This window comes from Cyprinodon variegatus, unplaced genomic scaffold, assembly GCF_000732505.1.
Source record: "Cyprinodon variegatus isolate N-32 unplaced genomic scaffold, C_variegatus-1.0 Scaffold1160, whole genome shotgun sequence".
Classification (NCBI taxonomy): Eukaryota; Metazoa; Chordata; class Actinopteri; order Cyprinodontiformes; family Cyprinodontidae; genus Cyprinodon; species Cyprinodon variegatus.
Window position 1 is genome coordinate 48,630 of NW_015151613.1, and position 24,821 is coordinate 73,450.

Consider the following 24,821-nt stretch of genomic DNA (forward strand, 5'->3'; position numbering starts at 1 on the left):
ATATATTGCTCCATGTGAATGGTCTATCCAACAATTTCCAAATTACTCATGTCAGAAAGCTGCTGCTTCCCTGATTTCTACCCTTTCATGTTTTAAGCCTAACATTGTGCCAAGTTTAACATGAAATGGAATTTTTCATATGCGTGGGTTCTCTCTGGGTATTGGGCTTCCTCCCACTGTCTAGAAATATGAATGTCAAGTTAATTTGCTTTTCTAAATTGTACTTAGGTGTGAGTGTGTGTCTCTGTGTTACCCTAAAACAAACTGACGACATGTCCAGGGTTTACCCTGCCTCACGGGCATAGACTACCAGCCCCATCACTACCCTGATAGAATAAACAGGAGAAGATGGATAGATTCTCTTTAGTTGGCCACTGTTTATTTTTTATTTTTTTTACAATGCCTGTGCTTTGAGGTATTCTCTAACATGAGGACAGGGTGTGTTTCTTATTGGATGTAGTTATTGCTGCTTTTCTTCCTACATCTAGAGTCTGCAAACTTCAAACTGTTTGTTGACTGGGCCATTTAATTCATCCAGTATCTTTCTTTAAGGGGATGATTGTGGCTCAATGGGAGGAATACTTGACTTGCAAATGGAAAGTTAGAGATTACATTTCAGATTCCTTTTACCACATGTAGAGGGGTTCTTCAGATATTTACTAAAAATTCATTGTTCACCTGCTGCTTTAGATTAATTAAGATTCTACACTGATGTTTCTCCCCCCTTCCCAAGTGCTCAGTTTTTCTGCAAGTATGTTTTTGTGTTATGTTAGATTCTTGTTTCTGCTTATAGTCAAAAGTATTTACTGGCTTACTGCTTCTAAAGAAAAATAGGAAAACACTTCAGAGCAGACCCTCTCAGCATGTATGGTTGCTAGGCATCCTGTGACTTGTCAAAAGGAGTCAGTGGAAGGCAACCAGTTATGCACACTGACAGCTCAAAACCAGTCTAAAAAAAAAGAAAATGTTGTGTGGCCATGTTAATAAATGAAGACAGTATTGTAGATAAATGTATGTAGATAAATCGTAATGAGAAATAGTTTTTATGCTGAAGAGAAGCAGTTTTTAGTACTTCCTTGAAATGATGCAGTGGGTAAGAATCTGCCTAAATACTGTAGGTTAATACTCTGGCTATATCCAAAAAGACATTTGAGGACATGTGAAAGAGCACAGTCACCTTCTATCTTAACTTCCCTTATCCTGTCTCTACTCCTAAAAGTGATGCAGGCTTTGTATTATTCTAATGTACTAGAGATTTCTAAAAAAAAAAATTAAAATCTTGAATCTATCAGAACCAACAAAGTGGACAGCATATTGCACCATATCACTGCATCTACAGGTGCCACCGCATAGATTTACATGTTGGCTCAAATGTGCTGTGAATCACAGCGATGTGATGGATGCTTTTCTAGTGACATGACAGGCATGTTTTTGCTGATTACAGTGATGTGACATCTACAATCTGAATCGGAACTTTTGTGTCATGTTGCGGCAACCAATCAAGCATTAGTTTTGGCTGTGACCTATGATGAAGTTCAGAAGAGACAAGCCTTTTCAATCAAAATGAAAGATTTAAAAAATTAGTTTGACAAAAAATGAAGTTAGAAATGCTCTTAAGAGGTTGACAGCTGGCTTTAAAGATTTTTTAAATTTAATCATTGAAAGAGAGTTAAATCATTAATCATTTGTAGACCTCCGTTAGGTCCAGTGCAGACCCTGGCCAACCACCGCCTATGGCACCAGTGCTGGCCCCGCCCAGATGTTGGCTCTGCCCCATTTGAGGCATTCTTTACCAAGGTTTTTGCTTTAATATCTCACTGCTCCTCTCTGAGCTCCTGGACACTGTCTCACCTTGGCTCTGCTGTCTGGGTGATCCTTCTGCTAATATATACAATACAATGACAGTTCAATCAGAGCATATAGTCAGTTCGGTTTAAAGTGTTCTATGTAAGTAAAAACAACCAATTGCATGGAGTCATTGACTTTGCAGTATTTGCTGATCCTGGGTAAGAATTACATGACACCAGATATTTGCATGTATTGTTTTGTTAAGGCTTCAGCCGGCCTTTATACTTAGCATTCATTTAACCACAGTAAAGAGGAAAAATTCTGTTTTAAGAGGAAGACATCTCCAAAAGAAATATGCTCAATGTGAATGGCTTTCTGTTGAGGCTGGATGGGGTACAAGTAGACAGAAGGAGACACACAAAGGGAATATAGAGGCACTGATCCATAAATACTTTCTATGTTAGGATTGTTAAAAGAAGTACGCTTTACAGCCAGTAATGTATACGACAGAAATAGCTAAATGTTCGTTTGTTACTTTTTAACAATATAGTGTCTCCAAAAATCTGACACATGTCGCCTCAATTAACTTTTCATCTTTCGCAACTTTCTAAGCGGCATGCTGGTGATGTATTCTCCTCATAATAGTTTGCCTCACTGGTAATTTGTAAGATGGGTCACCTGTGGCCGCCTGGAGAACGAGCTCAAGCCCATAAGTCACACTGATGGGCTGGCAGATTGTGGTTTTCCAATGAACGAGTGGTTAGCTGCCATTCATTCATCCTGTCCACTGAAATACTGCTAGTTTTACTCACATGCCTGGAAGATGTCTAGTGCTACTATCACAGATGATCTCACTCTTGAAATAGAATTGAACGACTCAGATTAGCTAGCCGAATGAATAGAAGGCGTAGAGCGTAGCCACCTGTGGCCCAGGATGCCTGTGACAACTTCAGTCCGGCGCGCGTGGATGACGTCATACACACTCTGCTTTGTTTTGAAAAAAAATATAAATACAAAAAATTTAACCGCGGATGTCTGGGAGACAGTGAATCTCCTACATGTTATGAATGCTGACGTACCATAACGAATAAATTATGAACAGTTTAGTCTGTGCCTTCAACTCTGCCCATAGGAAGACTAGGAAGACGTTACTTTCATATAACAAAACCGAATATCTTCAGAACAGCTCCAAATGACACAAAACTAATATGGGTGAGTAGAACATGATGTAATAACGTAAAATCAAGGGTCCAATGTAGTAAAAACCGGTGTCCCCCTTTAAGTCTGCTCTTAAAGCAACCAATACCAAGTTGCATTGTCCTAAATATGGTGTAATTTAACAATTCACTAAAACATGAATGTTTGTGAAACAAAAAACTTTAATATTTTAGAGACACTTGATGGTAAATTATTATTTTCTAATCGGCTAAATCAGTTTTTTTTTCTTTTAATCAGTCGCATTATTTTCATAACTACCAGCTATAAATGTAGCAGAAAAGTTTTGGGATGGCTTCTTGCTTCCTGAGAAGCAATGCAGAACTGAAAATTGTTACAATTCAAATTCCATTAATTCGTTAGCACTTTGTTTGTAAATCAAAAATAGTTCAAAGTGGCTGTAATTGTACGATAGTTCAGCCTTATTGACTGGCTTATTTCAAGATCAGTAACTGGAGTTTGGGATGTTGTGCCGCTACAGCTGGCAGAGGAATAAAATAAATCTTGTTTGATGAAAAGAGTGAGTGGGCTGTAGAAGGTAGAAACTCATTTAATTTGTGTCTCTCCCTCTCTGTAGCCTCGCTGGTTATGCTGGTTAATGAATTGAACAGACTGTGGGCTTCTAAATATCCCAGCAGCTCAGCGACATTTCCTTCTGAGGCCATTTATTTTATTATTGGTTTGTTATTCGTTTACATGTTTATGTTTAATAGCATCCAAATTCTGAGGATGAGGCTTTCAGCACTTAAACTGCTATTGTGAAAATATTATAAAATGCTAAATTCCATCCCGATTAAAATTCTTGATTTTTTATTTTTTTTTTGCTATGTAAATTTATGACTAATGCCTTAAAACTGGTCTCTGTCACAGTTTAAGAGGAATCAAACTTTAAACTCTGAAGTAAAGACGTAAATGACAAGAAGCACAATAAGGGTTAGGAGTAGAAAAAGGCACTTAGCTGAAATTGGATTAACAAAGTCACAAACCAAGGCTTTGATTGTTAAACAGAAAGGAGCCTATTTACTGAGGTAAGGACTGACTAAACAAAAGAAGAGACGTACTAATAGAGCCTCCAGCTTGATATAACTGAAGCGAAAAGCAAAAGAGTTTTTTTTTTATAGCAAAATCTACTAAACAGTTCCATTCGCAGTAACCAGTAACTGGGCCTATTTTATGAGAGCCCTTTGCCTCCCTAAAACGTTCTTCACCCTCCCCCCCAATTAATCAGATTTTTTTTATTCTAATTTCATTTATTGTTTTATCTTTTTATCTTAAAATATAAAAAAGCTGAGTAACAGGGAGCTGGTGAACCGCTTTGTAGCATGGTGTGGAAACAATAATCTGATCCTGAATGTCAACAAAACAAGGAAGATCTCTGTAGATGTCAGAAGAAATGGGAACAAATTGAATCCTATTAACATCAAAGGAGAAGAAGTGGAGGTGGTGGAGGAGTATAAATACATTGGTCTTCACTTGGACAACAAACTAGATTGGAGCCACAACTATGAAGCTTCTCTGCAAGAAGGGACAGACCAGATTGTACATTCTAAGGAAGCTTAAGGCCTGGTTATACTCCCGCAGCAGTGTGTCATAGTGAGCTTGTCGCAGATATTTTTGATTTGTGCAAAATTTTTGAAGCGTGGTCTGCACTATGTTATTCCACGCCACAATGCAAGAGGGAGAATCACAGACTAGGTGTGGGTCTAGATACAGCCGAGGCGGTGAGGAAGTGGGGGTCAAGTTTGTGCGACAACGGAGGGACATGAGGGCAAAAAAGAGTGGGGATCCAGGTGGAAAAAGGGTCCCAGCTTTCTTGCGCACCGCGTTGTCCTTGCTGGTCCAACTTCATGAGTCGTTTTCCACAATGACGGTCATACAAACAAATCAAGCTGGTAGGGTACCAAACAGGAAATATGCATAGTGTAGCGCAAATGTAGATTTGGCCAATCAGATGCCTCCTGTCTGCAGGCACTGTGGGCCAGTGTTGGGCATGTTACTTTGAAAAAGTAATTAGTTAACGTTACTAGTTACTTCTCCCAAAAAGTAACTGAGTTACTAACTGAGTTACTCCACAAGCAACTCAGCTTTCGGTACATGTGGGTGTTTGAGGCGTTTTTGCTATATTTCTTTACATCCTCTTGGCGGTTCAGCCCCATTGTTCTTAAAAACTAGTGAAATCTCTGCTTGTAACAGTGCAAGACATTTCACAAATATTTATAAGGAATCAAAGATGTAAAACATGATTCATTATAGCTTACTTTAGTATGGTATTGTCAGTGATAGCATAGTTTAGGATGACATGTACCACATTGTGAAACAATAACAATATTATAGGATATAATCTTAGAAAAGTCTAAAGACAGTTCAGGCAAACTGTTCAGATGGGACCAGGCAGGCTCAGAATCCAGGAGTCTGAAGCCAGGTCAGGCAAACATANGTTACTTTGAAAAAGTAATTAGTTAACGTTACTAGTTACTTCTCCCAAAAAGTAACTGAGTTACTAACTGAGTTACTCCACAAGCAACTCAGCTTTCGGTACATGTGGGTGTTTGAGGCGTTTTTGCTATATTTCTTTACATCCTCTTGGCGGTTCAGCCCCATTGTTCTTAAAAACTAGTGAAATCTCTGTTTGTAACAGTGCAAGACATTTCACAAATATTTATAAGGAATCAAAGATGTAAAACATGATTCATTATAGCTTACTTAAGTATGGTATTGTCAGTGATAGCATAGTGTAGGATGAAATGCACCACATTGTGAACCAATAATAAAACAATATTATAGGATATAATCTTAGAAAAGTCTAAAGACAGTTCAGGCAAACTGTTCAGATGGGACCAGGCAGGCTCAGAATCCAGGAGTCTGAAGCCAGGTCAGGCAAACATAACAGAACAAGCAAGCTCAGTGGTTGAGAAGCAGGTCAAGATCAGGTAATCAGAAACACAAAGGTAAAGGTAGAACACTCACCACTGGTATCCCAGAACAAGAAGGATATTACCCTGATAATTGGATGCAAGCACCTTACTGTACATAGAGCAGGAGCATGTGGATCAGATGAGCAGTCATTACAAACCGGGGTGAGTTGGACAGGTGAATGGATGTGACAGAATTTAATAAAATGCAATATGATACAATATGATACTATACAGTTTGAAGGTAAAGAATATCAACAACATAGTTTTATAAAATGTTATTAAACTTTTTTTATAATATATAACGACATAAAATATGATAAATCCTCAGTATATATTTGTATATTTTAGTGCCTAATCTCAACATTTGTATATTGAGGTTATTTTTTTCTCTTATTATCTTGATATTGTTTCCTTCTATCTTTTAATTACAGATTTTGATTGCAACATTTAATGAGGACAGAAAATGAGAAAAATCTCACAAAAACCTCTTACAAAAAACTTTGAACTAAAAAAAGAATTAAGAAAACAGTTGTTGACAAATAAAGAAGTAATCAATGACGGGGTCCTAATAAAAATAATTACGGAAAAGTTGAAATGTTCTCTTTATTAAAACATTTTGAAAAAGCTCAAAGAAGAACCACTTGAGCCAGTTAATTTGTGTAAAATGTGATAAAGAATCCACTCTAAGTCGACCTAGACAAGGGCACTGCTCACTTCTGGCACTCCTGCAGGGATTAGCTTCTGTAATAAAAAAAATGTATCTGTTCTAAGGATTCTTCTATGAGCAACTGAAAAATGATTTAACTATATAGTAGTCAAACCTAGTGGGCGTACTATAACAAATAAATTTTGTGTTTTAGGTTATACAGTTATAGTCAACATATTAAATAATGTGAATAAGTTCAAGAGGGTTAAAACTTATACCAGGGCTGAAGTGGATGTTATAGTATAACATCACATCAGCCCTAGTTTGCAGCACGAATATTGATCCATATTTTGTGCAAAGCAGACATCAGGAGAAATGATGTGTGTTACCATGAGAATTAGGGAGAAATGGTTAATCCCAGTGAATCCAAAGCTAAGGGCCTTTCTGCCTGAGCCCTGAGCTGTACAGCTATATTTAGAAATGTACTCTGCTGTGGTCAGACAACACAACAGCAACACTCAGACCCAATCTCAGCACACAGCTTGAATTGTCAGCAAGAGCTGTGATTTCTCCTTACTACTGCATCATCGTGCTTAGATGAGCACTACATTTTATGTTGATATAAGTTAGTACAGTTAGAAACTCTTTGAACACAACACAATTCCAATTCTTGTTGATCTCCCTGTTTAAGTGGTAGTTTTAAAGAAAAATAAAGCACCCCTCCATAGAATTAAACTGCCTTTTCTGAACAACACAACTAAATCTAAGAATCAATCCTCATTTCTTTGGATGATTTTGTTTACTCTACAGTCAGTTCATAGCAGTTTGCTTTTACTTACCATTGATTAAATGAGGATTTATTATATATATTGGCCCTTGATGACTTATACATTATTTCTTCTGACAAATTGGATTCAAAAAGTGCCAGTTGCAATTTTGTAAGTTCACTTTAGAGAAAATAACTTAGCGTGATTTGTCTTAAAGTGAACAGCATTTGGTTAGCTCATGCAATCACATTATGTACTCGGAGAGAGCACATAAATATACCTGGTTTTAAATGAGATGCCAAGAAGATTGGGATCGACTTCAGAGTCAGTTTGCAGCTGCAACTTCCTAATTGTTACATAGTTATGTATGAACCCTCAAACATTTAAAAATTCTCTGACATGAACAGTTTCCTGATGCAAATATTTATTTGTTTGAATCTGTTTTCTTCTAATGGACCAAGTCAAACAGCCAAGCTCTTAATAAAGAGAAGGCATCCAGTTTCTAAGACATTAAATTCCTAATTTCGCCACATTACAAACCCAGCGTTAAAGAGGTTTTAGCCAGAGCTCGACAAACATGAGTGAGATAAATAGATCTGTGACATTAATTCAGATTAACAGGTTTCTGTCTCAATATGCTACCATTACATCATTAGAGAAAAGGATTCTTAGATCCAATTTTTCATGTAATTTAACCATTCTGCTCTCTAAAAGTTTTTGCATATTCTTTTTCCTTTCTTTTTTTTGCTTTAGTGGCCCATTTCCTGTTTAGACATTTACTAGACAGGACATGAGGGGAAAGAGAAGAGGGTGTGACACACAGCAAAGGTCTCTTGGTCAGGATTTAAGTCTGAGACCATCGGCCAGTATAGAATTCTAGCAGCTTTAAGCAAAAATATCACAGTTCTATGGTATGATGGCATTATGATCACAGCTCTATTTGGGAAATTTCTGAATAAAGAAAGAAGAAAAAAATGCCTGTTGAATTATAAGCTGAACTTCTCTGTAGCCATAGTTAAAATTAACTGTAGGTGGAAGCTGTTTTTAGATCACAGGTGTCATAGAGTCTTAATCTTCTTCAAGGATTTTTGGTACCTCTATATACATCATGGGCAAAGAAGCAACAGAAATGAGTAAAAGCAAGTGTGCATATATTGCTAAGCTCTAGCAACAAAGGAATCCAATACGTTCACCTTTAATTTAAAACAAATCAAATAAACCCTCGAGTAATTCCAAAATGCTCTGGATCATGGTAGTCACAGTGTGGTCTGCCTCAGTATGAAAGCCTGACATTGAAGCTTTGTTTCTTTACCTTGAATTCATCAAATAGAGCTGGGTGATGTACAGACAGATCAGCTGTGTCCCTTCCTCTTGCTGTCGCTGTCCAAACGTTGTTCCTCCAAGCAACTGGCATTTGTTTTCTGTAGCTGAAGTATTACCATATAGCGTACTTCAAGAGTTTCAGAGCCAAACACCTCATTTATCTCACCCTGTCTGAAAGGGTCAAAGCAGGAACTGCACAGTTTCCCAGCCCCCACTTCATCCATGTTGCTATCAGTTATTATCTATAACTAGACTCCAACTGGACAGATTCTTCTTGTTCTTGATCTTTTCACAATGTTTTTGCAGCCACTATATCAAGTTGTAATCAATAAATATTAATGTTGGAGAAAATAAGAGCTAAAAAGTACAGATACTGGTGTTCAAATGTAAGTAATAAAAGTTAAAAGTTCTGTAAATTTCCCCATTGTGGGACTATAAAGGGATTTTCTATTCTATTCTATAAAAGGGGTAGAAACATATATATATATACATCTAAACAATGTATGCATAAACACTATATCTGTACAATCTCTCATATTCAACAACAAAAATACTTGGTTAAGCATATTGTGCAAAACAGGAATAAAAAAATAAAAATCCTATCAGATTAATAGTCCCCACACTGCAGATATATTAGAATCTGTCCTTAAATTACAGCCAAACCCATTTACACAGCAACAGATAAAAACCTTTAGATAAACCAAACATTACCATCATATATCTAACTCACTAACCATAAAAACAACAATCTTCATTCATTTCAGTTGGAACTATTCACATACTTGTATCATATCAAACTGCACTTCCAATTTTCACCACTGTTCGGCGCTAAGTAACCTTTTACTCTGATCACGGAGCAGCTGGCTTGCTTGGTCTCACAATGAATCCTTGGAAAACCAAGCATACCGAGGATACATCGGACCCGTCCTTCAAATCGGGCAAAAAGAAGGACGCATTTTAAGGTCGCATAACGAGGAGTTTTGGAATCCAACCAGACCTCGGCGCCAAGCTATAACGTAATCGTCCTTCGATTCTGGCCTTCTAAGGATGCATCCCATGAATTCGAACAGGGCCCTTTTGTCTTGTAAGTAGTAAAATGTTGCACTGTTGCAAACATGACAGAAGTAACAATGAGAGCGCCATTGCCACCTACTGTAGTGGATGCGCAATTACACTTTGTACTAGCACGGCCTAAAAAAAAAGGCTGTTCCCCAGGGTCACACGTGCACCCCCAGGTTGAGAAGCACGGTGTTAAGGTATGGTATAAAATGGCCCTACAGGCAACAGCAGATGCCATTTTTCTCCATCTCCCTCCATTGGATTTATGACAGCAGCACCAATCTATTGGCAGCACAGACATCTGATACACTGGCTCAGGCCTTGGGATGAATAATTGAACAGGGGAGCTTGAAGTAGAACAATATTTAGAATGAGACGCGGGTGATCCAGAAAAGCCACTCCCTATCTCTGAAGATTAACACAGCTTCAAAGTAGATGCAGCAACGATGGAGACTAAATAACAGGGAGCTCTTACATGCTGCTGTTTTTCTAGTTTAGAAAAGATTAATTGAAAACTTAATGGGAGGGAAACTCATGCGCGGATATTATTGTTTCATTAGGAAAAATTTAGAGGTGATAGAGGAAATGTGAATGGGTCGCATGGGAATTCTCTGAAGAGATAATGATGTTTGTTGAAATGAAGGCAGCGCTTTTAAACCAGGGCAGCACAGTTAATGTGTCATGCTGGTTTTCAGTTTCTTAACCCACATGCAGAACAACAGGAGAAAAGGTAATCAGATAAATGAAGTTTATTTTAACAGTTGAAATCGTACAGTAAATGGCATGGTTCCTTGGAGGGGGGGCACACGGTGTCATCTGCACACTGCTGAGCAGAAAAGGCGAGAGGATGATTTTGAGCTTGTAGGCAATATGATCTTTGAGAGAAGTTTGAAAAACTGATCTTACTTAGCTTGAAGTCTTCCTTCATCCAGAAGAAAGGGGGATGTGGTTTATTGTCCAGGTTCCAGAAAGAGGTTTCGACTGAGTGAGTTCAGGTTGATAACTTGGAGATTTGTGGTGGAGGGCCAACAGGTTATTCAGGCTTGGAGGAGGAAAGAGGAGCAATCCGACTGCCAGATGGAAAATCCAACAACTGCTAGTGATCAAACTGAGCAGACAATCAGTGGGTAACAATCCACGGTGTCCCCAGGAGAGAGAATCAATAAAACCAGAACAAGATTGGCAAACACACAGGCAATGACTTGCTGCTGTCTTCTTCCTCTTAAGCTCCAGGATGAGTAGGTGAGGAGTAACAGGTGGCAGAAAGAGCCAATGGGCGTGCCCCTCCAGGTGCAGCCTCTAGTCGCAATCTAGTGGATGAAGGTGAAAGCAGCAGGCAGTCAAATAAAAAACCAAACGTCCCGATGCGCTCTCGCCTGTGTCTGACCTTTCAGACATTTCAACATCTTTTTCTGAATCTGACATTGTAGCATGGCAGAGACAATTCTTATGATTTCCTTTGGCATCAGCACTAATTTGACGAGAAGCTAACCAATAAGTATTTGCCTTATATGACTCATCCAGTTACACTAGTTTTCACTAGTTGTGGATGGTGCCAATGATCTGCATTGGATGGCGCACATGACATGAAATAGATATTTCTAAACAGTAAACGGAAGCCAAGAGTAACGAGTAATGTTTGTTTTAAACATTTAAGGAATATAAGTACAGATACTTGTGTGAAAATGTAATTAGTACACGTCAGAAGTAGGAAGAAAAATAAGTAATGGAGTAAAGTATAGGTACATAAAAAGTGCACTTAAGTAATGTAACGGAGTATTTATACTTTGTTACTTGACACCTCTGTAAATATTTAACCAAAAGATGCTGAAGTTATTGAATCAGAAGAAAGGTGAGCAGTATGATCAAAAACAGAAAGAAATTATGAAATGCTTTCCATTAGTTCTGGCAGGTTGCCTTTATGTCTTTATGAAAGACACTAGCAAAAATGGCTTTAGAATATATTGTCTTTCTAAATTGATTCTACACTGAATCAAAAATTCCAAAGATATTAATACAAGTAATGAAGCAAATTAATGCTAAACAAGTGCAGCTGGTCAAGTCATTTTCAGTGAAATCAAAAGCTACATTTTGTCTAAAGAATCCTAAATACTTGAATACTGTGAAAATAATGACCGATCAGTGGAAATGGGAAATCTGCGGTCTGTTTCTGATGAAAACAAGTATGGAGATTTGTTCATGCAGCAAAGAAGAGGACCTCTTAATGCACAACAACAATCAACATTTTTCAATTACAGCTTTTACGCTGCCGAGTGATGCTGTCTGCCTGGTAGAATTGAGTAATGGGTGATTTCTTAAACCTTTTTTTTAATCTTATAATCACTTGTCTGTAAATTGATTGACTTTGATCATCAAACAATTCAGAATTTAGTCATATCTTATTAGTCTTTTGACCAAATAAAGTAGTTTAAACCAAACTTTGAGCTGATAGAAAATCTAAGTATAATTAGAGTTTCAATGATCTTGTGTCTCTTGAAGCTGTCCAGTTGCATTTGTCTTCTGGCCATCGTGACTTGAAAGAGCTTTCAGAATGAACTCGGACTCAAATAATTCTGTTTGTGGTAGAGAACATATAATAAACACATTCATATAATCTCTTCTCTATTATCAGGGTGTAGACTAATCAATGAACCACCTACAGAAGGAGAATTATCTGTTGATTATATCTATTGATTATTGACTCTTAACTGTCGGTGAATAATTTAAGAATATTTGATTGGACAGATTCATTTCCTGCATTGAGCAACTTGATGTTTTTTTTTTCATTTTCACTCATTAACCATGTAAGCAGGGAGGTATGACTCTCATTATGCTTTTTATATGTGGAAATGTTGGATATTGGATTTTGTTTGGGTAAAAGCCTCCAGATTTGGAGTTCAGTTCATAAGATTCCTTTGTTACGACAACTGAAAGAAACAACTTACAGAAAAAAGACAGTCAAGCAAACCCCTTCTCTGGTCTGCATGCAGACTGCTATAGATGAGTGTGTGCAGCATGTGCTTCTTCATTTCCCATGTGTCAATGCAGCATAAACTCACAATTTGCAGCAATTAAGGTTCCATAGCTCAGTTCCTGCAGCTTGCTGCTTCAAATCCCCTCCTGTCTCAAACTCTGTCTTCTGTCCTTCCTCTCTGCTTGCCTACGCTGGTTCCGACCAGGTCGTAATATTTTATAAGGTATGTATGGATATGTCAAAGCAGGCTGCTGCCATCAGAGCTGTGGAAAGGCATTTGCCTCTTTATAGATATATTTCTGTCTTATCTAAATGCTTTAGATCATTTTATACAAGGACAATCCTAATTGCATGAACTTACCTATATTCTTGGGACCATTCACCACCTACAACAAGGCCTTGTTATTGCCAGAGCTTAACAGTCTGGGAGTCTTAAAATTGAACACATCATGGAATCATCATCCTAAACAATCCTAAAGAAACTGAGGAACAGTTTCTTTAGGAAGACAGACAGACAGACAGATTATTTCACCTGAGTCGCATCAGAAATGCATGTGGAGAAAATAAAAAATTGGTGAACCTTCCCAGGAGTGTTGAGCTTAGCAAAATTACTACAACAGGAAACGAGAACAACATGTAAAACCACCTGTGGTAACCACCGGTGATAATCTAAAGCATTTAAAGGTCACCGTAAAGGGCAAATCTTTTTTTGCACTGTATATGTTGTGTGTTATTTCCTCTCTGACCGGAGAGGTAAATGAAAAGTGTGCGAGCGCCTCTGCTTTAAAGTTCCTCCCTGAAGTCTAGATGCAACTCGGAAAAAACAGACATGATGATGCAAAGCTTACACTGTGAGATACCTCCAACTCAACCGGCTTCAAATGCTGACTAAACGGAAAAACACGTTCTCATTAACATCCATAAATCAGCTGCTCTGCAGCATCGGAAGTCCCTGAAGTTGATTCCACCCAGGGATACCATTTTATTCCAGTAGAGCTCAGCCTAGTTTACTGGTGCTTGATAAGGAAAATACCTAAAGGTAGTTGTACTGTACCATATTTTCATCTTTACATAAGTGATTTTCTTGTGAGAATATCACTAATTTCTGGTCACTAGATCTATTCAGAAAACAGGTTAATGTGCAGTAAATAGTGGATACTGAAGCCTGAAGTTCTTTATTCTTTACTAGCATATATGCATTACCTTCAGTAACGACTGTTTTCATAAGTTTATTCTGAAAAAAGAAAAATTGGTGAACGTTTTCCTGCCCAAATGTATTTGTTTTTATTCATATTTTTGTTATATTTTATACTTTCAAATATCAGAGTTTGCACATATCAGTTTGATTAATTAAATTAAAACAATTTAAAACAATTACTTTGTACTTCTGTAGCCATTTTACCAAGTACTTTTTTACCCTTTGTTGAGTAATTTATTGGGTAACTACTTTCTGTTTTCCTGAAGTAAATCAAAACAAATTGGCTGAGGTAGTGCAATTTAAGGAACATTTCAAGGTTCTCTAACAACTTCTGTTTAAAAATAAAGATTCCCTGATCAACATCTTCCTGACTGATACTCATTTCTAATCTTTTCTATTAGTATGACCTGCTGAATCAGATTTCGGATGAATATATATTTTTTTCTAAAAACTACAAACACATTCTATTTTCTTCCGCATTAAGCAGAGGCAGCAGCCTAAACAGTGATTCCCAGACTTCCAGATCCACACGCACTTCCTCCACTTCTGGAGGGGACCCCGAGGCGACACTAGACCAGCTCAGAGACATAGTCCCTCCAGCGTGTCCTGGGGCTTCCATTAGGCCTCCTCCCAATAGGGTATGCCTGAAACAGGGAGGCAACCAGGAGACATGAGGAAAAGATCAGCTGGCTCCTTTTCGATGTGGAGGAGCAACGATTATACTCCGAGCTCCCGATCACCCGATCTCGAAGAAAACTCCACCCTGCGAAGAAAACTCATTTCGGCCGCTTGTATTCTTGATCTTGTCGTTTCGGTCATTACCCTCGATCTCAAGGCCTATATTTGAGGGTGGGAACACAATGAAATCGAATGAGAATTATTGTACCCAAGACACATTGGGTTATCCATGGAGAGTGGATTTTATTTCGATTTCATGCACTTTTTATCAGAATGGCTGCACATCATTGTGGATCAGCCCAAACTGAAAAGTGCATCAGGAAGATAGCAAAAAAAACAACCAACAAACAAAACAACATAACAGCAGTTTTGTTTGAAAATTATTTCAACATTTTCAAGTTTTTATATATATATATATATATATATATATATATATATATATATTTACATACAGATGAATGCTTTCCAGTTATACATCTGAAAATAGCAACTGATTCAAACTGGATCATGCCACACAGGCATAGGTTTTAAATAACCTCTAGTATGTTCTGGTATGATGCTCCAATCACAGCTTTCTAGGCTACACTCATTTTTTTCTAGGCTATCCGATATGGATTGCTTTCAGAATACTTTCAGATTGGTTTGACGTGTATTGTTTTTTTTTTTCTGTCCAGTTTGATTTATGAATAAATGTTCTATTTAAATGAGATATTTTATATCTATTTTGACAAAATGTGAGTTATCAAACATTTTCCTGTATCATTCCCCAGTGCTCTAATTCCGTTCCATTAAAATACAGCTACAAAAGCTTTAAATATTGTCCAGAAAGTTTCAAAAGCAAAACACCTGAATTTAGTTCTTATAGCTGGAGACTGATTCTTTATCTGAATAGCTTCCCCAGTTATCTTTAACTCTAAGAAATGCAGTCGAGCTGTTTTTGTTTTTTTGTTTTTTTTTTAAACCCTTTTGGGTTTGCAATGTTCTGGTTGACCAAGAACTTTTGCCAGCTTCAAAAAAATGTCCTTTATCAGTCCTGCAGTTTTGGAATTTCATTCATGAATGATCTGAGGCAGCAGTTACCACTGAGGATCAAAGAAAATAAAGGAGGGTTCTCCTACCCAAATAAATTGCTTTTCAATAGGTTTAATATATTTTTCTACTTTATATATATATTATTTCTAAATGTGCAATAAATTAAGGGAAATTTTCAATTATCTAATGTATTCAACCATCACATTAAAATAGGAAATCCCCTGTTTATTGAGATTAGTCTACAGTTCTACAAGTCCTCAGAGATTTAAGAGATGATCATCCTGAAGTTTTCCAGAGTCGTTCCACGCATGCAGCCAGGACGCTGCTTCTTCACCCCCCGTCTGAAGAGGCTGTTCTATAGAATACCATTACATCTGCTTCTATTTCACACATATCTGGACTTGGAGATGTTGTTCTTATCAAGGAAAAAGCTCAAATGCAACCTAACCTTGCAATTTAACCTCATTGTATCACTTCCATCCAGATCTAGAGGATTCCTTACATACCTTGTACCTAATTTCATATTTTTCTGCTGTAACAATTTTTAACTTAAAAAGGTCAGAGAATTGCTTAGATCGTAACTTAAATATCAGAAATGTATGCTTTTTATGATAAAAGCATTATAGTTACATCTTCTTCAAATTAACATGATTTCAATTTCAGAAAATAATCAACATAATTCCTGCAAATATGTGAAATAAATATAAGAAAGGGATTTTTCATGGTTTAAAGCTACTCCTCTATAGCCAGTTTTCTTTTTCATATTTGAAACACAGTGGATCTAATTCTAATAGTTTTAAAACTATTTTTCAAGGCTGCACTGCAGATGAAATTGTCCAGAGAGCTGTTCCAAACGAAATTTCTTTTTGTTTTACACTGGTGTAAACAAAATGACAAATAAAATCTGTCTAAGTCTAAGTTTGTTGGGCTGTTTACACATTTACAGTTTGCTACAAGTTGATGTGTCAGACTGCTCTAAAATACATGAAATATAAAGAGAAATTATCATATCAAGCATAAACCAAAATGAAATGACTATCCGAAGCTAAAGTGCAGCTTTTAAGACAAAAGAAGAGTTTACTGTTTGGAGTAAGGTGCCTCCTTTCACACCTCTGTTTGCTACAGTGTGGCCAGGCTGATCCTGGAATCATGCCAGCACTGCAGTCTTTGTCCCACCTTTTCAATTTCAATAGAGCAGTATCTTCCAGCACATGTGGCTCGTTAAGTATGCCCAGTGAGCATACCTTAGCATTCAGGTCCACTCTTAAAACCATCAGCAGTTGAATCAAAAAGCTTATTTCAAATTAAACACAAACACGACTATTTATTCTACCTAGTTCACCCAAGCAGAGCACTTATTAAGCATGGAAAGGGGGGAAGGATGATGCTACTGTTTTGGTTCGGTGGAATGGAGGCCTTCGGTTCGGTTTTCTGCAGTTCCTGTTTTTAGTCCAGTGCGTTCGTTCAACATCAGCTCTCAATGAGATTTGAATCAATCCGATGCAATAATAAGATGTAACTTGGCAAGGGGGTTAGTTTTATAACTCACAGTAGCCAAGACAGCAAAACCTTTCCCTTTTTGACACAGTGGTTAGCATTCAAGCAGCAGCTTCTCGGTGCTGCTCTCAGTCTCTGTCGAAGGCAGTCACGGGTCTGGCAGCTTTTATCGGTTCCTTTGACGAAAAGCGATTCTGGGCCCTGGTGTTCGGCAGTTAGATTTAGCTTAGCAGAGCTGGATTAGCTCTTCTCTGTCTGCTGCAGCACGCTTCAGAAAACACTGCGTCCAACTCGGTTTGGGACTTCTCTGGAAGTGTTTTGATTGCTCATTAACGTAGCCTTCAGCTGGGAAGTGTTTTAGCGTCTTGACTTTTGCAGCCGAGCTGGCTACCAGCAAACAGTAAGCGGAACAGGAAGTTGTCCCTTTTAAAATCTCCGCTGGAGGGGTGTGTTTTCAGAGGTGAGTAATTCCTGTTACATCAGCAGTGGTGGTTTGATGGGGAGACAGGCGCAAGGCGGCTTATAACAGGTGCTGGAAGTAGGGAACCGCCGCGTCGACAGCATTTGACGAGTCGTTTGTAAAAAACATTTTTTGCTTTACGGGTTGGTAAATGGAATGAAATGGCAAGTCAGGTAGAAGAGTATTAGGAATGCTGGGCAACAGTTACAAATAGGAAAGAGAGAGTTAGAGGAAGTGAAAGTTTAATTTACTGGATTCGGACCCAAGATTCAACCACGGCAGGTCAGTCAAACACGCAGGAGGCTTCGGGGATTGGGGCGTCCACTTGTTTGCAGGGACAGACTTTTGAGTGGTCACAAATCTGACAGGTTGTGCGGGATTTCCAGGGTCTTTAGTTCAGAGGCAGTCAAGGTTCTGTAACTGGGTCCAAAAGAACAAAGAAAACAAAAAGGGGAGAAGAGTGGTTTGAGAATGAAGGAAATAAATCGGAATTAGAAGTAAGCAGTTCAGGTAAAGAAAGAGTTGTGCAAAGGAATATTCAGTGCTGAAGAAAAAGAGAGTAATTTTAGTCCCTTTTGATTTCCAGAGAAAAAAGTAAGAAAATTGGGGAAGTTAAATTAGTGTAGGAATTGAGAGATGGAAACTTGCTGGTAATTAATGGCAATAACGAGGAGCTAAAAATATCAATGCTTTGGATGTTGAACACCTAGACAAACGAGAGGTCATAGAGATAAAAGTTGTAGGAGGGAATAAAACAGTGATAAGAAAATAAGATAAGATAAGAAGCTGAAGAAAGGTGCTGCAACTTTGGAGGCCAGCACAGAGTTAACTATGGAAGATGTGAGTCGAGAAAAAAAAGGCAGTGGAAAAACATGTTAAAACAACAAAAAAATATAAGATACACAGAAGCAGTGAAGAGAGTTCAAGGACAAAGGACTGGAGAAATTAATCAAGCTCAGTATCTGGTTGAACAGCAAAATAAGGAAGAAAGAGAAGATAATTTCACACCAACAATAGAGAAACTAAATTTACTCATAGCCTATGTCATCAACTGCACCAACCAAGCCAAGCATAAGACAGAGAAAATCGGAATTGTTGCCTGAGGAGCTGAGAAGTTTTTGAGATGCAAAAAAGTTAGTTGGAAAAATTGCGGGCTGCGCAGTGGGTAGCACTGCTGAAGGTTCAAGGGTCGATTCCCGGCCGGGGGTCTTTCTGCATGCTCTCCCTGAGTATGCATGGGTTCTTTCTGGGTACTCCAACTTTCTCCCACAGTCCAAAAACATGACTGTTATGTTAACTGGCATCTCTAAATTATAATTTTTTTTTATGACATTTTCCAGATGAATATACAAAAATGAACATAAAAGATCAAATCCCCACCCTTCCCTTACCCTCATATCATAGAATAATTGCACAGTCAAGACAACATGATGAAAACACCATACATTGATCCCAAGCATTCCACAAGCATGAAAATTATACAGGGTATTAAGCAGTGAGGAGTCAGTCGGAATCACTTTTTCATTGAAGGAATTTTAGTACAGGGTCCCATATTTTCTCAAACATATCGACCTTATCTTCGTTATAGTGTCTCAGTGTTTCCAGATGCAGAGTGTTTGCTAGTTCTCCCAACCACAAATCAAATGTGGGCACAGAGTCCTTTTTCCAAAATCTCAAAATCAATCTTTTAGCAATCACCGTACCAAACAAGACAGCCATTTTCTCACTTTTAGTGGCTGGTCGCAAAGCACTGGAGATCCCGATGATTGCAATAAGAGGTTCTGGATCCCATCTTTTTCCGAAAGCTGCTGAAAAAAAATTAAAAATTTGAATATATGAAGCTGAAAACATAACCAGAAGGATTGCGTCAAGTTACCAATAGCAACCCGACAGCGATTACAAATTGGAGACACCTTAGGAAAGAAAGTGCTCAGTTTCTCCCTCGAATAATGGAGCCTATGTATAGTTTTGAACTGTATGAGATTGTGTCTGACATTGACTAAACAATATTGAATCCTTTTCTAACCCTCCTCCCACAGATCTTCAGATAACTGTTGCCCTAACTCATCTTCCCATGCCTTTTTAATCCTGGTTGTGTCTACACATATATTGTTAAAATCTTATAAAAGTGAGACACTGCCCTCCGACTGACAGGATCAAATTTATTTATTTCCTCTAGGGTTACATGTTTTGTTAAAGTTCCAAAATCCGATAAATTTTTCCTAACATAGTCCCGAACCTGCAGATAACGGAAACTTGACGAGGGAAGATTATCTAAATTATCTTTTGGTGTGAGTGTGCGGGTTTGTCTCTGTGCTGTCCTGTGATGGACTGATGACCTGCCCAGGGTGGACCCAGCCTCTCACCCACTGACAGCTGGAGAAAGGCACCAGCACCCCTTGTGACCCCACTTGGGATAAGTCTGATGGAAAAATGGATGGAAATAATTGTAACACGACTGAAGATGGACGGAAGAACAGGAGGATCTGGAACACAAAAGTTTAACATACTATTAATAATAAATAGTGATTATATTAGATAAAGGTAAAAGATATGGGTTAATTATATTATAGATACAAAGTTAAGTAGATAAATGTATTGGCAGAAGGAGGATTTAATTTATTAAATTAAGAAGAAACATAAACAATTACGATATTATTAATGATAAATAGTAGTTATGTCAGATAAAGATAGAGGATGTATATCCTTTATATCCTAAATATTATATTTAGGATATAAAATAATGCGGGTAAATATATTAGCTAGAATACTGGCATTTTGTTCCACAATCCTTACTGGTAGGTGGCGTTAATCCACATTTAAAATGTTTGCCAACCGCGAATAAACCACAAGCGACACTTGATCACAACAACTGAATTGGCTGGTAACATTTTATACGGCACTATATGGAAAAGTCCTGGTTGTGTTTGCTTCATATTTTGCCTGTCACCTAAACACACTACTTTCTAAGTTTCAGTTCTTTTAGTCAAACAAATATTAAAAAGAAAAAGCTTTTGATAAACACACTAATCCAAAGACTGTTTAAGTTCCTCCTGACTGTCTCCTGTGAGGTTTGGCAGACCTTGTTCAGATGCCAGCTTGTGATGGATTGTTGCATGCAAAAAAATGAGGTTAATACAGCAATGTTATGTGACTCCTGACCATCCGCTAGCACTGCTGCTGGAGGCAGTGACACGGATCAGACTTCCGGAACATTAATAATGAAAGGCTTTACTGTAAGTGAAGACATCTGGCAGTGAGACAATATATCTTCTCTACATCAAGATTGTACTTTATTTGATCACATCCACAATCAGTAAAATTGTCAGCTAACAGCACCTTGAAAAGGCATTCACATGCTTTGAACTGGTTAACATCTTAACATGCGATTCAGAATTGGCCAAAGGCATAAAAGAACTGAACTTCTGCCCAATAAACAGTCAGATTAGAATTTTCATAATTGTGTAATCAGAATGAGAATGCTTTTAAAATCTACTTGACCACTTGAGACTCAATAGTCTCACATATTGTTAAGATTTAAATTCATGCCAAGTATGTAACAACAATCTTAAATTATTGTTTTTTGTATCAACATAGCAAAAATTTAAAGCTTCATTATTATATTTTCTTTGGTTTGATCTCAATCATAGATACAGTAGAGGGGTGCTGGCCTAGTGGTTAGAGTAGTGCGCTTGTGCTCTGAGAACAGTGCAAGTACCCGGTTTGATCCTGACAGTCTGCACTTTCTAGAATCAAATTTCAAAAAATGACAGGTTAAAATGACTACAGCTGGATTTTCTTTCCTTTCTTCTTCTAGCTCTTCCTAAACTTTACCGGCACACCTTTAATTTACTACAAGATATTTCTGTGCAACCACAGAACTTTTTCAAGAGGTAAACAAAGGTTTACCCCCCAACATAGAATTGTAAGGTGTGTGTATCTACTTTCTTGTGGATGTAGCTTTAGCAACATTAGCTGTTAGCCGTGGTTCATTTTCTTCGTCTTTTATGCAATAGGAGCAAATCTACGTACTCAACTGCCTGCAAGTGAGTCTCTAGTTGTTGGAATTGCCCCTTTTAGTGAAAAAGAGACGGGACTGGTTATAGCAAGGCGGGCTAATGTCACGCTTCCAGTAGGAACGGCAATACCAAAATTGCTCTTTGTGGACTTTTCTGCCAGCAAGAAGAAAAAACCAAGTCACTTTCACTTTCAGACTGAAGCCTAAAGGTTCAGCTGTGATTCACGCATATACGTTCCTGGTAAAGGTCGGGAGCGTTGTACGGAAGCTTTTCGTCCTCTACCTAATATTCTGGCCAAAATACAGCACAAACCGAAAACAGAAAATCCCACTGCATGAAAAAGTAGAAAGCTCAGTTGTTTTCTGCTTGTTCACTACCTCTTCACATCTTTCCAAGAGTGACAGAAATTTATTTCCAAGAGTTTATGACAGATACTCAAAAAGTAGCTAAATGTTTATATTTGTGAACCCTACTCGGTAGGAGATGTCCCTCGGCGCCATGTTTTCCTGGTAGAGTGGTCCACGTAGTTCAAAATTTTCCAAAGTGTGCATGCCATGAATGTGTCTGAACCAGTCAAGCGTATGTCAAACCTAAAACTAAAATGCATTTTAATATAACAAATTAGATTTCTGGGTGAGAAATGCTTTAAGGTTTACCTCAGATTAAACAGCACCAAAAAATGTGTGCATATTTTTAGTAAATAATTTCGTTTTTGACTCGTATTTGTTTAATGAGAAAAGCATGTTCGTACCAATTCAGTAGATTTTAGGGGTAACCAACTCATGTGTCAATGTTTTCCATTCCATAGCTTAGTTTTGTTATTAGAAGTCAGCAAACATTAGTAATGCAGTAACTTGTGCACTTATGCAGGTTACTACAAAGCGTCACCTCAACCTATTGTTTACTTTGTCAAACAATATATATAATATATGTGAGTTTTCATAACATCTGTTGCTTTTAGGTATCTCACAAATTAGCATTAACCAGAGCCTGATTTACTGTTTTTGGCTCTGTTTTATAGTTGCCTTGTTGTTACTATGGCTACAGCTTGCAACGCTCAGGTTGCAGTGGTGGGTGCAGTTCTTTCCAGCGATATTCATTGTTGCTCGTTAAAGAGGTTTTGATTCGTGTGAAAACAAGAAAATGTCAGCATTCTCAGTGCTGACATCCGATAGCCTCTCAGTGGAAAACTGGATCAGGGAGAAAAGGGTTTCATTACCACTATTTCCAGTCCGATCGATTGATATACATATATCTATCTAAGAGTAGAGACTGAAATATTAGCCCGAGGAATGTTAGAGGTGCTGTAAAAGATGCTTTCAAATGTTTGAAATACATTAACTTTATCATAAAGATGAAATATCAATACTTATTTCTGACCATTGAGTGATTACACCACATATAAAACCATCAGCGTTATCACATCTCAGCTACTTTATTTCCTTTGGTTGTGTTAAAAGGTTAGCACTGTTAATTCCTGACTTCCTTTGAAATTCAGTCCTTTAATACTCTGACTCATTTTCTCTCATGCACCATGAAAATCTATGCGGGTTTCCTGAAAATGCAACTCTGGCTTTTTATTTTGCTCTTTACCTAAATTATGAGCGAAGGGCTCCAAGAGAAATCTTTCCCCTCATTCCTGATCACTTCTGTTGGAGATGCAAACCCAGCTCATGTAAATTTAACTATTTTGAACTTCAATTCTGAAGAATGTTGCTTTTTCCAGTTCAACATCAGTTTGAAAAAAAAAAAACTACCAGAACAGTGTTTTGTTGTTTGAAATACATCTCAAAATGCCCATATTTCATCTTCTTTCAGAGCATGCAAGCTGCCCGATGTCCGACAGATGAGCTGTCGCTGACTAACTGTGCTGTCGTGAATGAGAAGGATCTGCAGTCAGGACAGTGAGTTGTCATCAGTTATGTGTTTGTCACTGCTAATGCAGAGCAATGCATCTATTGTCTCATCCATCCAAACACAGCCATCTACGTATTTACATATCCATCATCCTGACGCCTAAAGGAAAGAGATAAGACTTGCAATTTCTGTTCCATTCAGATTAAGATAATAACGATTTATATTGAAAGATTTTTTTGTGAGAAATGTTTTTTGTGAGATTGTTTACTTGTAAATAGAAGAATGATTAGCTAATTTAATTTGATTCTAGCTATGTAAGGATATTGTAGTATTATCTAGTTGTATCAAATGAAAAAAAAAGTAAAAAAAAAAACAAACATCCCAACCCCTTCAAGGGGGAACAGAGGACCTTGCCTATTCAGCCAGGCCAACAATTCCCTTTCAGAGACATAGACAGATATGGGGTATTGCAGACTAACAAAAGTAGACAAACCACCCCCATTCCAAAGGGGTGGACCTGTTTGCATTTTTCTAAACAAAAACAAGGCTTTGTTGGGCTATTGTATAAAACCTCGAACTCAACGCTATTTCTGACATTTTGAATTGAAAAAGCTTCCTGGATGAGAAGCGAAACGTCTTGGTTTTTTAACTTATTTTGGAAAGACTATGACCTGGATGACTGAGAATCTTCACCGGCATAGTTGTGCCAAAGTTATGCTTCACCAGCATTAGGTTTCCCTTTAGAAGCACAGGTTTTGGTTTGATCAACCAAAAGCCGAGCCACTGAAAGAAAAATATATAGAAAGACCAGACATCTCTAACTCTACAGACGTTGCCATGCATTTTTAGAAAACCTGATAATACAGCCAGAACACAGGTGATTGGGAGAGTGGCAGATGCTTCTGCTTACTCTAGTTAGCAGAGTGGAGTAGAGAAGAGATTAGTTAACAGATAGCCCCAAAAAACAAACCAACAGGCATTGGACATGAAATGTACCTTTTGGATGCTCCCTTTCTCCAACATCTGAATCAAATATCTCATTAAGTCCTTACAGAGCTGCATGAAAGGCTGATGAAGAATTAAGTTACTTCATTTAGGTTTGTTTTAGCAGGGATGCATCTAAAAGTTGCATGACAGTAGAGGGCTTGATATGATAGAGTTGCATGATATAGGACTGGGCTTGGTCACCCCTTCCACAACTCATTGGGTCAGGGTTCACTTAAACCCAAAGAGAGTAAAGCCATGAGCACATTTAGGACAGGGCAGAGATTGAGCAATGGCTTGAGAGAGAAGTTAAAAAGATGTATATCTTAAACGTGAAAAAGCAACATTAAAGAGAGGAAGGATGACTTTAATTTGATCTTTTATCACCTGCTCTGCAGCGCTGACTCAT

The 24,821-nt window shown here is 37.8% G+C and overlaps 1 protein-coding gene across 2 annotated transcripts in view; it reads left to right on the plus strand.

Moving 5' to 3' along the window:
* nsf (N-ethylmaleimide sensitive factor) overlaps positions 1–24,821 on the plus strand; it is a 51,209-nt gene that overhangs the window by 2,351 nt on the left and 24,037 nt on the right. For both annotated transcript variants that reach the window (XM_015400911.1, XM_015400912.1), the window contains exon 2: positions 23,390–23,475. In XM_015400911.1, the coding sequence (XP_015256397.1) occupies positions 23,390–23,475 (86 nt within the window). The remainder of the gene's footprint in view (positions 1–23,389; positions 23,476–24,821) is intronic.